Genomic DNA, 15,500 nt, shown 5'->3' with positions numbered 1-15,500 from the left:
ATCCACAGCAGCAGTCAGGCTAGCTGTAATGTTATAACCATAAACACCAAAACCACTAGCTTTGAAAGCCAGTTATAAAAACTGACTCTTAGAAGCCGACAGTACCCAAGTCTATTTTGCCACGATAAAAGCTTCTGAGATATATCACTGATTGCATTTCTTCAAGCTGATGCGAGGTACGATATTCATAGACTGGAGCTCCTGGAAGAGAAGTTTGCAGGCGTACGGCATCCGTATTGACGAGACTTGGCTGGAGCTCTTGCAATAATGACACCTGCAGCAGGTGACACTTTATATCTCATGCGTTATACATAGCGTTAGACAAGTTTGTTCCAAAATAGAAGTAACACAGACGTATGACAAGTAGTAAGTTACATGCACTGTGAGTGCCTACATATAAATGCTGAGAGACCATGATCATCTAACAGTTACAAATAGCTACATATACGTATAGCATAAAAGAAGACTATCTAGTGAACAGAGTGCCGAGGAGAAAACTCGAACAACTGATAATTATAAGCCGTATTGTTCGAGCCCTAAAATTCTGCGCCAAAATAAGATTAAGAGTGTCGCTAACCTATGCAAAACAGTCAATATAGAAACTGATCAAATGAGTTCATGGCCTCGGCACAGTTGAGAAAAAAATGTCAATTATTTCAAAAAACAGCTTTCACACCCCAAATAATTTGTAACCCGAAATGTAAGATACTAATTTGCAATCTCCTGAACGAATTCTCAGGCTGCATCAATAAAAACCGCTGCCCTGATCTTGCCGTGTCCATGTTCAGGCAGTAATTAGATAGGGTTGCTGTCAAAGGTTAGTTTTAGATTTGTATGCTAAATTATTCATAAACAACATATTCATAACCAATGGTCGGAAGATTTTTAACTGAATAATAATATTAATAATATCGTCAGAATAGAGCTGAGCACAATTTAACGAGAATCAATTCCACCAATTTTTAAAGGCTTGTAGTGAGTAGAGATTGTAAATCAGTTGCGAAGTCTAGTCGCTACAATGTAAGAGGAGATCGTTGCAGTCGCTACAATGTAGGAGGGGATCGTTGCAGTCGCTATAATGTAGGAGGGGATCGTTGCAGTCGCTACAATGTAGGAGGGGATCGTTGCAGTCGCTATAATGAAGGAGGGATCATTGCAGTCCCTACAATGTAGGAGGGGATCGTTGCAGTGGCTACAATGTATGAGGGGATCGTTGCAGTCGCTACAATGTAGGAGGGGATCGTTGCAGTCGCTACAATGTAGGAGGGGATCGTTGCAGTCGCTATAATGTAAGAGGGAATCGTTGCAGTCGCTACAATGTAGGAGAGGATCGTTGCAGTCGCTACAATGTAAGAGAGAATCGTTGCAGTCGCTACAATGTATGAGGGGATCGTTGCAGTCGCTACAATATAGGAGAGGGGATCGTTGCAGTCGCTACAATGTAAGAGGGAATCGTTGCAGTCGCTACAATGTAGGAGGGAATCGTTGCAGTTGCTACAATGTAGGAGGGGATTGTTGCAGTAGCTACAATGCAGGAGGGGATCGTTGCAGTAGCTACAATGTAGGAGGGGATCGTTGCAGTAGCTATAATGTAGGAGAGGATCGTTGCAGTCGCTACAATGTAAGAAGGAATCGTTGCAGTTGCTACAATGTAGGAGGGGATCGTTGCAGTAGCTACAATGTAGGAGGGGATCGTTGCAGTAGCTACAATGTAGGAGGGGATCAGTTTAGACTTATTTGCAGCTACCGAAGGTAAAATGTTAAAAATCACAAACTGCTGTCAAACAGCGAATGACTGGTAAAACATACATAGCGTATGAGGTAGCGATAGCATGCATCATGTTATCCTGCAGCATGGACATCATATGTATCACATGGAGACGTATATTATTTCTTGTGAAACTAATGAGTTAACATATTGTTTAGTTTAACAACTATGATTACTGCCCCACTGTAGCCAAGTTTACCATTAGATTTCTTCTAAGAGGGTTACTATGACAACCCTTACCAAGATGAGTAGCCGAGGAGACCACAGCCATTACAAACGTCAACTTGAAATGCATCACTGGATATCATGAGTCTCTCCAGTAACAGCATGCTGCAAAATGGCATGAACAAACATCAAATACCACTGTAGCTAACTTCCCTGTAGCAAAGACAAACCTTTTAACAACCTTATGGGGCTACCTTCTTCCTGTAGCAAGATAAATAAAGCTATAACCAGTTATAAGTCAACCGCCTTCGGGCAATGTTCAAGTGAAACCATCTGTTAATACCATGGCATTATGTACAGGCAGTGTTCAGGTGAAACCATCTGTTAATAGCATGGCATTACGTACAGTCTTTTATGTAGAATCAATAAATTTCAGGTCATTTGAAACATCGGCTTGCTGATCGGCATATTTGGCTACGATACGAAAAACAACTACAGTTTCAACCGATCATTTGATGTGTAAAAAAAGGACCTTATTGTTGACAAAATGTTATTCCGAGTTCCTAAATGCTTCAACCAACCACGATCTATTTTCAGACTAAAGATTTTTTGCTAGCAAGTATGCGCAAAATATTTCGGTAGTACGTTTGCGAAGGCACTAAAAACACATCGACAGCGCTTAGTGGAACTAGCGGACGATGTGACCGTGAATGACAAACTCCGCCCACACATCACTAAAGTATTTTTCTTTTTAGAAGTTTGTAAACACAGCGAAAGTGATATTAATAGAAACGATCAAAAGAGACGCGAGTGAAGGTAGTGCTTTATTTGCTATGGAAATAGTTTAGCTTTATTCAATAGGATAACTGTGAAATTCAATCCTCAGTTTCTGCTCTACCATTATATATGTAGGACACGAACTCTGTTCATTTATTGGTCAGCTGTCCCCATTATATATGTAGGGCACGAACTCTGTTCATTTATTGGTCAGCTATCCCCATTATATACGTATGTAGGACACGAACTCTGTTTATTTATTGGTCAGCTGACCCATTATATATGTAGGACACGAACTCTGTTCATTTATTGGTCAGCTGTCCTAAACAAAATGGGCTTGTCTTTTTACACCCCATCAAATGATGGTCAAAACCAAGGGCGACATGACCAAATATGGAAGTATATTTTAACCAGTAGCATAATAAAGTGACGCTTCAAATGACGCTGCTAATACGGTGACACTACATAGAAGGCTCTGCTTAAGCACACACTGCACACAGATTGTTTCCCCTGAACATGATCCAACATGACTTTTAATGTAGCTACCTTCCTCTATTTCGATGAAAAACTATCAAAAGCTCTGTTGTAGCTTCATTCCCTTGAAGCGATGAGAAAAGTTTTAACAACCCCAATAAGATCACTTTTACACGAGCAAAGAGAAAACAATTCTACTGTAGATACCTCGCCCCGTATCCAATCAAGCAATCCCTTTCCATCTCTCCTAGTCTAAGCCCACCATCCCTTGACCTTCCTTCTGTAGGTTGTCTTGTAAGTACAGCCCGAGGTCCCTTGGATCTGGCATGCATTTTATCAACCACCATATGTTTGAGCTTCTGATAGTAAATTGGCCCCATGAATATATAGGCATTGAGTGGCTCTCTACATACAGATAGATTAAAGGCTATATGAATATGTATACATTGAGTGGCTCCCTACAAACAGATAGATTAAAGGCTATACGAATATATAGACATTCAGAGCAGCTAGATGTGAAAAGTGCAATGAAAAAGGTCAGTCTATGGGAAAACGCCTAAAAATGAGTAGAGATGGTAAGTCAGCCTGTGAAGACAACTTACCCTGTGATCCCAGACGTGAGGTAGTCCTTGCCAAGGTAGTTGAAGCCATGAGTAACAAGGGCTTCTGACACATCCTCTACCTTGCTTCCTCCAAATGCTAAAGAGAGAAAAACGTTCGATAGCATAATCACAAATGCATGTCTAGCCACAACACATTAGCACACCTTCATGTCTGACCACAACACATTAGTACACCTTCATGTCTGACCACAACACATTAGTACACCTTTATGTCTGACCACAACACATTAGTACACCTTCATGCTCCTCCCAAACTTTATAAAACAAAAGCATGCACAACAGCAGACTCTCTTAACATAACTAGTATTAGGTACTGGTTATCTCCCTTGACATAACTAGACTCAAGTACTGGTTGTCTCCCTTGACATAACTAAACTCAAACACTGGTTGTCTCCCTTGACAGAACTAAACTTGAGTACTGATTGACAACTCTAAGAGTTGCCATTTTTGATTAGATTAAAACCCGATTCAATTAGGTTTAATCCCCTGGTTTAGCAACCGGATTATAATAAATTCAAGAGATAGCACCGTCAAAAATATGGTATATCAACCAGTGACAAGACAGCAGGTGGAATCAATCTATTAGATACTATGGTGGGAAGGATGACAAGCACATAGTAGTGCAATCACTGTATGTAAGAGTAGGTATGTGACCATAGAGCAGTAGTGTGAACTTTGTGCAAGAGTGTAATCAGAGAGGAAGGTGTGTGACCATAGAGCAGTAGTGTGAACTTTGTGCAAGGGTGTAATCAGAGAGGAAGGTGTGTGACCATAGAGCAGTAGTGTGAACTTTGTGCAAGGGTGTAATCAGAGAGGAAGGTGTGTGACCATAGAGCAGTAGCGTGAACTTTGTGCAAGGGTGTAATCAGAGAGGAAGGTGTGTGACCATAGAGCAGTAGTGTGAACTTTGTGCAAGGGTGTAATCAGAGAGGAAGGTGTGTAACCATAGAGCAGTAGTGTGAACTTTGTGCAAGGGTGTAATCAGAGAGGAAGGTGTGTGACCATAGAGCAGTAGTGTGAACTTTGTGCAAGGGTGTAATCAGAGAGGAAGGTGTATGACCATAGAGCAGTAGTGTGAACTTTGTGCAAGGGTGTAATCAGAGAGGAAGGTGTGTGACCATAGAGCAGTAGTGTGAACTTTGTGCAAGGGTGTAATCAGAGAGGAAGGTGTGTGACCATAGAGCAGTAGTGTGAACTTTGTGCAAGGGTGTAATCAGAGAGGAAGGTGTGTGACCATAGAGCAGTAGCGTGAACTTTGTGCAAGGGTGTAATCAGAGAGGAAGGTGTGTGACCATAGAGCAGTAGTGTGAACTTTGTGCAAGGGTGTAATCAGAGAGGAAGGTGTGTGACCATAGAGCAGTAGTGTGAACTTTGTGCAAGGGTGTAATCAGAGAGGAAGGTGTGTGACCATAGAGCAGTAGTGTGAACTTTGTGCAAGGGTGTAATCAGAGAGGAAGGTGTGTGACCATAGAGCAGTAGTGTGAACTTTATGCAAGGGTGTAATCAGAGAGGAAGATGTGTGACCATAGAGCAGTAGTGTGAACTTTGTGCAAGGGTGTAATCAGAGAGGAAGGTGTGTGACCATAGGGCAGTAGTGTGAACTTTGTGCAAGGGTGTAATCAGAGAGGAAGGTGTGTGACCATAGAGCAGTAGTGTGAACTTTGTGCAAGGGTGTAATCAGAGAGGAAGGTGTGTGACCATAGAGCAGTAGTGTGAACTTTGTGCAAGGGTGTAATCAGAGAGGAAGGTGTGTGACCATAGGGCAGTAGTGTGAACTTTGTGCAAGGGTGTAATCAGCCACAGATAAGTGTATGATCATAACAATAATGAACATAACAATAATATAGCGAGTAATAAAGACATACCAGTGCCATAGTGAAACTGTCCATCAAGTACACCTGCCTTCCCAGCCAGACACTCCATGAGCTTACCCACAGTCATACGGGATGGGTAACCATGGGGGTTCATTATCTAACAACAAGAAGAAACAGACACATACGGTTTGGGTAATCATGGGGTTCATTATCTAACAATAAAGAAGAAACAGACACATACGAGATGGGTAGCCATGGGGGTTCATTATCTAACAATAAGAAGAAACAGACACATACGGGATGGGTAATCATGGGGTTCATTATCTAACAATAAGAAGAAACAGACACATACGGGATGGGTAATCATGGGGTTCATTATCTAACAATAAGAAAAAACAGACGCATACAAGATGGGTAACCATGGGGGTTCATTATCTAACAATAAGAAGAAACAGACACATACGGGATGGGTAATCATGGGGTTCATTATCTAGCAATAAGAAGAAACAGACACATACGGGATGGGTAATTATGGGGTTCATTATCTAACAATAAGAAGAAACAGACACATACGGGATGGGTAATCATGGGGTTCCATTATCTAACAATAAGAAGAAACAGACACATATGGGATGGTTAACCATGGGGGTTCATTATCTAACAATAAAAAGAAACAGACACATACGGGATGGGTAATCATGGAGGTTCATTATCTAACAACAATAAGAAGAAACAGATGATGTGATTGATAGTACATCCCTGAACTAACTGGTAAACAGATATGTAGCAAGAATGTACACAGATATGTAGCAACAATGTACACAGATATGTAGCAAAAATGTACACAGATATGTAGCAAGAAGGTACACAGAAATGTAAGCTCAATTATTTTCTTGGTAAGCCTGTGGATTTACAGTCAAAATACTAATTTCTTGATGGTTGGCCATATTTCCTTCAACTATACTTTAGAAAAAGCATTAATGCGGTTCAAAAGCAAGCAGCATTTTATGTAAAGAGCAAAATTACTTGAAATTAGAAAAGTTTTCTCATGTTAGTGACAGGACTATCACGGTTTTAGATAGATACAACCCATTGTAGGTTTCTATTTAAATTTTATAGCCAGTGTCTGGCGAGAGATGACAACAGACATACAATGTCAGGGCAGATTCCAAGGTCAGAGAAGGGCATGTCCTCCTGTGGAACTATAAGACCACAGACACCTTTCTGTCCATGCCGACTGCTGAACTTGTCTCCAATTTCTGGACGTCTCGTCTGACGCAGAAGAAGCTTTATAACAAATGCCTCTTCTTGATTGGATGAAATCATAACCTTTTCAATGTATGACGGTATTGGAGCTTTATACCTTAACAAACAAATACATGACTTTACAAATAAGCATATACAAGAGCAAATGAGTTTGTATTTGGACAAGTAGTTACCTATACAAACCAGTATATACCTACAAAATATATACACGTACAAACAAGTACATGTCGAAGCAGACCAGTACATACCTGGACAAACAAGTATGTACCTAATCAAACAAGTGCATATAAAAAATTATACAGAACAAGTATATACAAACAAGTCTACATGTACAAACAAGTACATATCTCTACAAGTATATGTATTTACACACAAGTATACACCTGAACAAATAAATAGATAGTGAATCACAGTTTGTCATGCAAGTGCCAAGTATTATTGGTACTTTGCCAACAAACATTATGCTTATTAGCTAAAGCTTTATACAAGCTAATATTATATAGTACTGTCTCATTATAGCTATTAATAATGCTTGTAGCTTTTTACAAAGCTTTTCTATGACCAAACATATAAATACTTGGGTTTTCTGTTATCAAATCAGTTGTCTCTGGAGTGTGCAATAAACCATTTCTCTAATTTAATACTCTATTTAATTGCTTCTGTGCAGAAACATAACACAGTTAAACATACAAAAGCATACAGAGTTGTTAGAGCATTTGCATTGTCTTGACTGATATGATTGTGGAGTGATTGCCACAGATCTGTGAGCTATTTAGGTTAGATGAAATGTTGTTTTCATCCGCCCGATGTCACGCATTCTTGTTATTTGACACTCTTTTAACAACATTTACCAGTAAACTATACACTAATCTTTATGATCAGACCCTGGGCACATTTTTATTATTTCTTCACTTGCAATGCTCTGATTCTGACTAATGACATCATAGAGAGGCCAGCTGGTAAGTGTAATGCTCTGATTCTGACTAATGACATCATAGAGAGGCCAGCTGGTAAGTGTAATGCTCTGATTCTGACTAATGACATCATAGAGAGGCCAGCTGGTAAGTGTAATGCTCTGATTCTGACTAATGACATCATAGAGAGGCCAGCTGGTAAGTGTAATGCTCTGATTCTGACTAATGACATCATAGAGAGGCCAGCTGGTAAGTGTAATGCTCTGATTCTGACTAATGACATCATAGAGAGGCCAGCTGGTTACCAGCCTAATGACATCATAGAGAGGCCAGCTGGTTACCAGCCTAATGACATCATAGAGAGGCCAGCTGGTTAGTGTATACCAGCCTAATGACATCATAGAGAGGCCAGCTGGTTAGTGTATACCAGCCTAATGACATCATAGAGAGGCCAGCTGGTTAGTGTATACCAGCTGGTTACCAGCCTAAATTATTTTATTCTAAAATTTTTACAAATACAGAAACGAAGTCATTTATCAGCCTGAGCCATAAGTTCAACTCAGAGCCATAAGTTCAACTCGGAGCCATAAGTTCAACTCGGAGCCATATGTTCAACTCAGAGCCATAAGTTCAACTTTGAGCCATAAGTTCAACTCGGAGCCATAAGTTCAACTCAGAGCCATAAGTTCAACTCGGAGCAATAAGTTCAACTCGAAGCAATAAGTTCAACTCGTAGCCATATGTTCAACTCGGAGCCAAAAATTCAACTCGGAGCCATAAGTTCAACTCGGAGCCATAAGTTCAACTCGGAGCTATAAGTTCAACTCGAAGCCATAAGTTCAACTCAGAGCCATAAGTTCAATTCGGAGCCATACATCCAACTCAAAGCCATAAGTTCAACCCAGAGCCATAAGTTCAACTCGGAGCCATAAGTTCAACTCGGAGCCATATGTTCAACTCGAAGCCGTAAGTTCAACTTTGAGCCATAAGTTCAACTCGGAGCCATATGTTCAACTCGAAGCCGTAAGTTCAACTTTGAGCCATAAGTTCAACTCGGAGCCATAAGTTCAACTCAGAGCCATAAGTTCAACTTGGAGCAATAAGTTCAACTCGTAGCCATATGTTCAACTTGGAGCCAAAAATTCAACTCGGAGCCATAATTTCAACTCGGAGCCGTAAGTTCAACTTGGAGCTATAAGTTCAACTCGGAGCCATAAGTTCAACTCAGAGCCATAAGTTCAATTCGGAGCCATACATCCAACTCAAAGCCATAAGTTAAACTCAGAGCCATAGTTTCAACTCGGAGCCAAAAATTCAACTCAAAGCCATAAGTTCAACTCAGAGCCATAATTTCAACTCAGAGCCAAAAATTCAACTCAGAGCCATAAGTTCAACTCGGAGCCATAAGTTCAACTCGGAGCCAAAAGTTCAACTCGGAACCATATGTTAAACTCAGAGCCATATGTTCAACTCAGAGCCATAATTTCAACTCAGAGCCAAAAACTCAACTCAGAGCCATAAGTTCAACTCTAAGCCATAAGTTCAACTCCATAGGCTCAACTCGGAGCCATATGTTCAACTCAGAGCCATAAGTTCAACTCGGAGTCATAAGTTCAACTCGGAGCTATAAGTTCAACTCAGAGCCATAAGTTCAACTAAGAGCCATAAGTTCAACTCAGAGCTATAAGTTCAACTCAGAGCCATAAGTTCAACTAAGAGCCATAAGTTCAACTCGGAGCCATAAATTCAACTCGCAGCCATAAGTTCAACTCGGAGCCATACGTTCAACTCGGAGCCATGAGTTCAACTCGGAGCCGTAAGTTCAACTCGGAGCCATAAGTTCAACTCGGAGCCATATGTTCAACTCAGAGCTATAAATTCAACTCGGAGCTATAAGTTCAACTCGGAGCCATAAGTTCAACTCAGAGCCATAAGTTCAATTCAGAGCCATAAGTTCAACTCAGAGCTATAAGTTCAACTCGGAGCTATAAGTTCAACTCAGCGGGTAGTTAAATAAATTAACACAGAGGATTAGCATTAATTTGGTTGTTTTAGGTATACGATAATAGAATCTCTCCCACATAAACTGTCATTTCTCATGAATCCATGCTTCAAATCGTGTTTATATATCCTCCGTCTTTTTCAAAACAAAATTTTAGGGATGCTTGGGAGAGCAGAGCATTCTATTACTATATGAGTTCAAACTGGAATAATATCTTCAAATCAATGATTTTAGCTTATTCGACTAGATGTTCATGTTATAATAATAGTTGTCCAGCGTGTAATGTCCTAAAGCAAAAATGGTAAACAACGCAATTATAAACAATTGCGAGAAAACAACCATTGAAAGCACATACCATTGTAAGCACGTAACCATTGTAAGCACCTCCTGTTGTGTAGAATGTATAAAACATGAGTTGGTGTAGTTATAAGTACAAATTTATTATCTATTCAGACTGGGACATGAAAATAGAGGGATTGATAGTATACGTGTGCCGCTGAAATATCTCTATGAGAGTTTGATTGGAAGCGAGAAATGTGAACCCTGAAAGTGTTAAACATTTCATAAACATGATCAGCACTGGCAGCACTCAGTAGAGCAGTGTGAGTAGGCCTGGACAATAAATTAATCAAATTTGATTGTTTCAACGAATGACAGTTTTTTTAGCATCTAGTGTCTGCACACCGATGTTCAAGCGGTACCCCTGTTAGAGGCTAATGTCATTTACAATATATAATACATAAAATGTTCCACTAGTTATTGTCCAGTGCTTGAGCATGTCTAAGTGTGAATCATATTTTAGTTCATTTGAAAGTAGGGAAAGCTTCAATATATAAAATAACCTCTGCATAAACTAACTCTGTGATGAGAACTCAACAAAAATTTGGAACAAGGGCTAACACAGTTGCATCACATAAGATCCAAAAGTATAATACTGCATAACTTTATACCTAGAGCAATGTGACACATCCACGCTCTTTTTTGGAGCTGTTTATGGATGAATCGACAAATGCTTATGGATGAAATGTTAACTCACGTGACAGGAACATCTCTGTATTCGGGTTGAGCTGGTTGGCCTACGGCAGCTGTGACAGCGTTCACAACAGGCATTGATTTGTTTATTAGTAGTTGTTTATTCTCAACCTTCTGCCCTGTAAAACCCTCAAACATTGATGCTCAACATCCATTTAAACAGCGAGTCAAGTAACCTAACCACAAAGGAGTATGATTAACCTGAGCAACAATTAAAACATGCAAAGTACTCAGGCTATGTACTGTACTCAGGCTATGTAATGTACTCAAGGTTCTTACTATACTCAAGATACATACTGCACCCAAAGTATATACAGTCAAACATGGATAATTCGCCCTCGGATAACTCGAACACATGGTTAACTCGAACGGTTTTTTTGGTCTGTTCCCATGTAATGATAAATTGCTTTAGATAACTCGACTTCAACTTTGTTAACTCGAACAGTTTTTTGCTTAACGCCTTCCGAAATGGTTGTTATTGCTCTAGAAAACCACTTTATTACAAGCCATAGCGGTAAACCTCAACTTTTCGTAGTTCATAGGTGTCGTTATTACCATCATCGGCAAAATATTTTTGTGAATGACTTTTCTAAAGGTTTGGTGAAATTTGATTTTACCAAACATCCGCGTAGCGATGGCCCTTCGGAAGCAAGGAAAAGTGAGGTAACCTTCGCATCAACTTCAAGATAAATCGGCAAAATTGATCTTGGTTAAAACGCTCAAAAGAAAAAGATTTCTTTTCTTCTGCGCATTTCAACAGCGATCAAGTTTTGCCAATTTTAATCTAAAAAGCATCCCGGCAATAACATCACCTCAAACAACAAACCAATCTCAAGTGATAGAAAAATCTCTATGCTTTTTGATAAAAGATTTTTCAACTTTACATTAGAAGCATTTAATTTGAAACAAGCTATTTATGCTTTTGATTTATATTATAGTTTGTATATGTACATGTATCTACTAATAAATACATGGACTTGTGACAGTGCTGATAACTTGAAGGCTCTGATAACTCAAACACTTTCGCTCAGTCCCGTGAAGTTTGAGTTATCGATGTTTGACTGTATACCCTATATATATATCAATATATATATATATAGGTTATATATATAAGTATATATATATATCAATATATAAGTTATATATATATCAATATATATATTTCTCAAAGTCCGTGTGTCGAAAATCCGGCTATAGATCTTAAAATCTAGATTTTCAGCGATCTGATGGATTCGAACTCACGACGGCTTTCTCATCGACGAAGGTCTGTCTGCTCTACCACTGAGCTATTACGCCATAGCGATCTGATGCGTTTTCGTATAAATTATAAAGCCGTGCGTGTGCTAATTATTTTAGCCTTGGGTTTTTCACCAAAGGTTTTAAGATTTTGTTTGTCTCGGAGCTTGAACATAATTTCGGTTCTCGACTAAACTGAAGCATGCGCATTGCAATTAGCAAAGCTCCGGAAACGCTTGGAAATGAAAAGCATTTCACGCTTCGTAAATTCTTTACAAAAAGGGAGAAACCATGTGGGACGACGCCTCCTCTACCGAAGAAATTTGCTAGGGAGTTAACCCTTCCGGTCGACTTACCCTAAATTGTTTTGGATGATGAGTCTCCTGTAAAGATGTAAAGTAAACAGGCCATTGCTATTTATATTTTCTTTTTTCTTCGATTTTTGATGTAACTTTCTGTTGCATTTCTTCGCTATTTCATTTTCTATTTTTGCAATTTTTAGTAGTGTATTTTAAGCTTTAATGCTTTGGATGTTTTAAAAGCTAAACGAACGAAATGTTTACTTTTGATTTTTTTTTCCATCGTCATAAATATAAAACATTTTATTAAAATTAAACATGATCTATATATAACCGTTTTTATTTATAGTACGCAGTATACAGTACAGCTTATGATGTAAAATGTTGAAAACATACTTTACCGAAGTATACCTCCGAATTTACCCAAGTTTTTCTCATCTTGGAACGGATTAAAATCTACATAATTTTATTTTAATGAGAAAAATTGTTTCGGATCTCGAAAAAATCGGTTAGCAACGCTAGAACAACCTAACACATAACCTAACCTAACGGGTAACACATAACAACCTTTTGGAACGGATTGTTCAAGAACCAAGGTTCGTTTACTAAAAGTACTGTACGTTACTAAAAGTTATACGTCGCTGAAAGTTATGAACTTTTAAGTTTACAGTTGTTTGAAAACATTTACAGTTTTTTTTATTTATTTTTAATTTAGTTGTCCTGTGTAAAACATTTTCCTCATGATATGAAGTTTGAAAGTTACAGTTGTTAAGTAAAGATGTAAAGTTGTTAAGTTAAAGGTGTAAAGTAAACAGGCCATTGCTGTTTATATTTTCTTTTTCCACGATTTTTGCTGCAACTATCTGTTGCATTTTGGCTGTTTCATTATTCATTTTTGCAATTTTCAGTATTGTATTTTAACCTTTAATGCTTTGGATGTTTTAAAAGCCAAACGTACGAAATGTTTACTTTTGATTTCTTTTTCCATTGTCATAAATATAAAACATTTTATTAAAATTAAACATGATCTATATATAACCGTTTCTATTTATAGTACGCTGTATACAGTACAGCTTATGGTGTGAAATGTTGAAAAAAATACTTTACCGAAGTATATCTCCGAATTTACCCAAGTTTTTCTCATCTTGAAACGGATTAAAATCTACATAAGCTTTTTTAATGGGAAAAATTGTTTCAGATCTCGAAAAACTCGGTTAGCAACACTAGAACAGTTCCGCTAGAATAGGTTGAACTGTACGTTATTAAAAGCTATATGTCGCTGAAAGTTATGAACTTTTAAATTTACAGTGGTTTGATAACCTTTTCCTCATGATATGAAGTTTGAAAATTACAGTTGTTTGAAAAAATTTGAAAACCTTTACAGTTGTTTTTATTTTGTTAATTTTTATTTATTTTGTTAATTTTTTAATTTAATTAAATAACAAATAATAAATTAGTTAATTTATTTAATTTTAGTTAATTCACTTTAATAGTGATATAGTATAGTAACAAGCGCTATTTCCTCTGCTCAACAGCCGAATGTTTTGTTCGTTAAATGCGTGCTTCAAAATTTTTTCTATCAGTGCTCGCTTTGTTTATTAGCTTACACATCTTTCCTTCTAAACCTAACCAATTAGTAATTCGTAATTATTTTCACATTTTACAACAAACATTTGCAAGATTAATGTAAGATTATCTGTAAGATTTATTGTTAGTATCAGTTAATTTGTTAAATGTTATTCATTTTGTTAATTATCTTTTTTTTAAAGCGATATAGTATAGTAAAAAGCGATATTTCCTTTCCTCAACAGCCGAATATTTCGTTCGTTAAATGCGTGGTTTAAAATTTTTTCTATCAGTGCTCGCTTTGTTTATTAGCTTACACATCTTTCCTTCTAAACCTAACCAATTAGTAATTCGTAATTATTTTCACATTTTACAACAAACATTTGCAAGATCAATGTAAGATTATCTGTAAGATTTATTGTTAGTATCAGTTATTCCTCACGCTCTTATATTTACATACATCTATATATTTTGAGAAATATATACATATAGGTAAATTTACATTCTTTTATTACATTTATAAACTTTGTATAACTTTTGAAGTTTATAATATAAGTTTTTAAAGTTTGTTACGTTATCGTTTTTATTGCATCTTGCATTTTTTAATTTTAATTCGAGTTTAATATCTGTTTGAAGTTTAACCATTGTTTATTGTCCTATCACTGTTACCTATTATTACTTAGTTTCCAACCTTTATTATTAATATTAATTTTTCATTCAACCACTTTTGGCAGACATTGTTCTAATAAAATTTCAACCACAAAATACTACCATATTCTGTCATATTTTTTTATTAATCTGTTAAATACATGTATCCTCAGAAGTTACACATTGTCTAATACCTCCAAAGAAAAGAACCTATTCTGCACAAAATCATTCCCTCATGATATAAAGTTTGAAAGTTGCAGTTGTTTGACAAAGTTTGAAAACAGTTTATTTTATTTTTTCTCCTAATTTATTTCAACTACAGAAAACACTTCTCTCATGCTATGTAGTTTGAAAGTTAGAATGGTAAATGTTGTTATATGTTAAGGACAAATCAATTTTCTGTCCAAAGACTTTTTTATTACCCAGGCAACGCCGGGTGGTACAGCTAGTATACACATAATTATATGTATGTACTTTGCAGAATGCCGAGTATACTTTGTGAGTATACCTTACTTCAAGTATGCTGAATACTTTGCGTTGCACGAGTATTAAAAATCAGATTACAAACAGTGGCAGGTAATGTAGTCGCCTGCCTCTTTCCATTAGCCTGGCACAATGCCAATGGCTAATTTGAGTACGCTGGTATTGCTAAACTTACTAATAAGAGCCGTGAGAGTAAGCTCTAGTGACGTTATGCCTTAACGCAGAGTGCTATGCGTATTTTCACCTAAATAATGACTCATATCACCCAATGAATCACTTGTATCTCACCGTAGCTAAATGGGTTAATTTATCGCCTGGTGAACGGGGGGGGGGGGGGTCCGGGGTCCGAGGTCAAATCTTCTGGGATCTTACGGATTCTTCATTGCTAGATGCTAGATACTAATCATTATAGCTAGACAGACTGAACGATGAC

At 37.6% G+C, this 15,500-nt stretch overlaps 1 protein-coding gene across 2 annotated transcripts in view; it reads right to left on the bottom strand.

The window, feature by feature from the left end:
- Positions 1-22: 22 nt before the first annotated feature.
- Positions 23-15,500, bottom strand: part of LOC137410471 (DNA-directed RNA polymerase III subunit RPC2-like) — a 31,256-nt gene continuing 15,778 nt past the window's right edge. For both annotated transcript variants that reach the window (XM_068095887.1, XM_068095888.1), the window contains 7 exons: positions 10,840-10,954; positions 6,774-6,984; positions 5,673-5,778; positions 3,787-3,883; positions 3,392-3,589; positions 2,009-2,098; positions 23-274 (listed from right to left, as the gene is read on the bottom strand). In XM_068095887.1, the coding sequence (XP_067951988.1) occupies positions 145-274; positions 2,009-2,098; positions 3,392-3,589; positions 3,787-3,883; positions 5,673-5,778; positions 6,774-6,984; positions 10,840-10,954 (947 nt within the window). In that variant the 3' untranslated portion in view covers positions 23-144. The remainder of the gene's footprint in view (positions 275-2,008; positions 2,099-3,391; positions 3,590-3,786; positions 3,884-5,672; positions 5,779-6,773; positions 6,985-10,839; positions 10,955-15,500) is intronic.

This window comes from Watersipora subatra, chromosome 1 (genome assembly GCF_963576615.1).
Source record: "Watersipora subatra chromosome 1, tzWatSuba1.1, whole genome shotgun sequence".
Classification (NCBI taxonomy): domain Eukaryota; kingdom Metazoa; phylum Bryozoa; class Gymnolaemata; order Cheilostomatida; family Watersiporidae; genus Watersipora; species Watersipora subatra.
The sequence above is the reverse complement of the archived record's forward strand: the minus strand, read 5'-3'. Positions and strand labels throughout refer to the sequence as shown.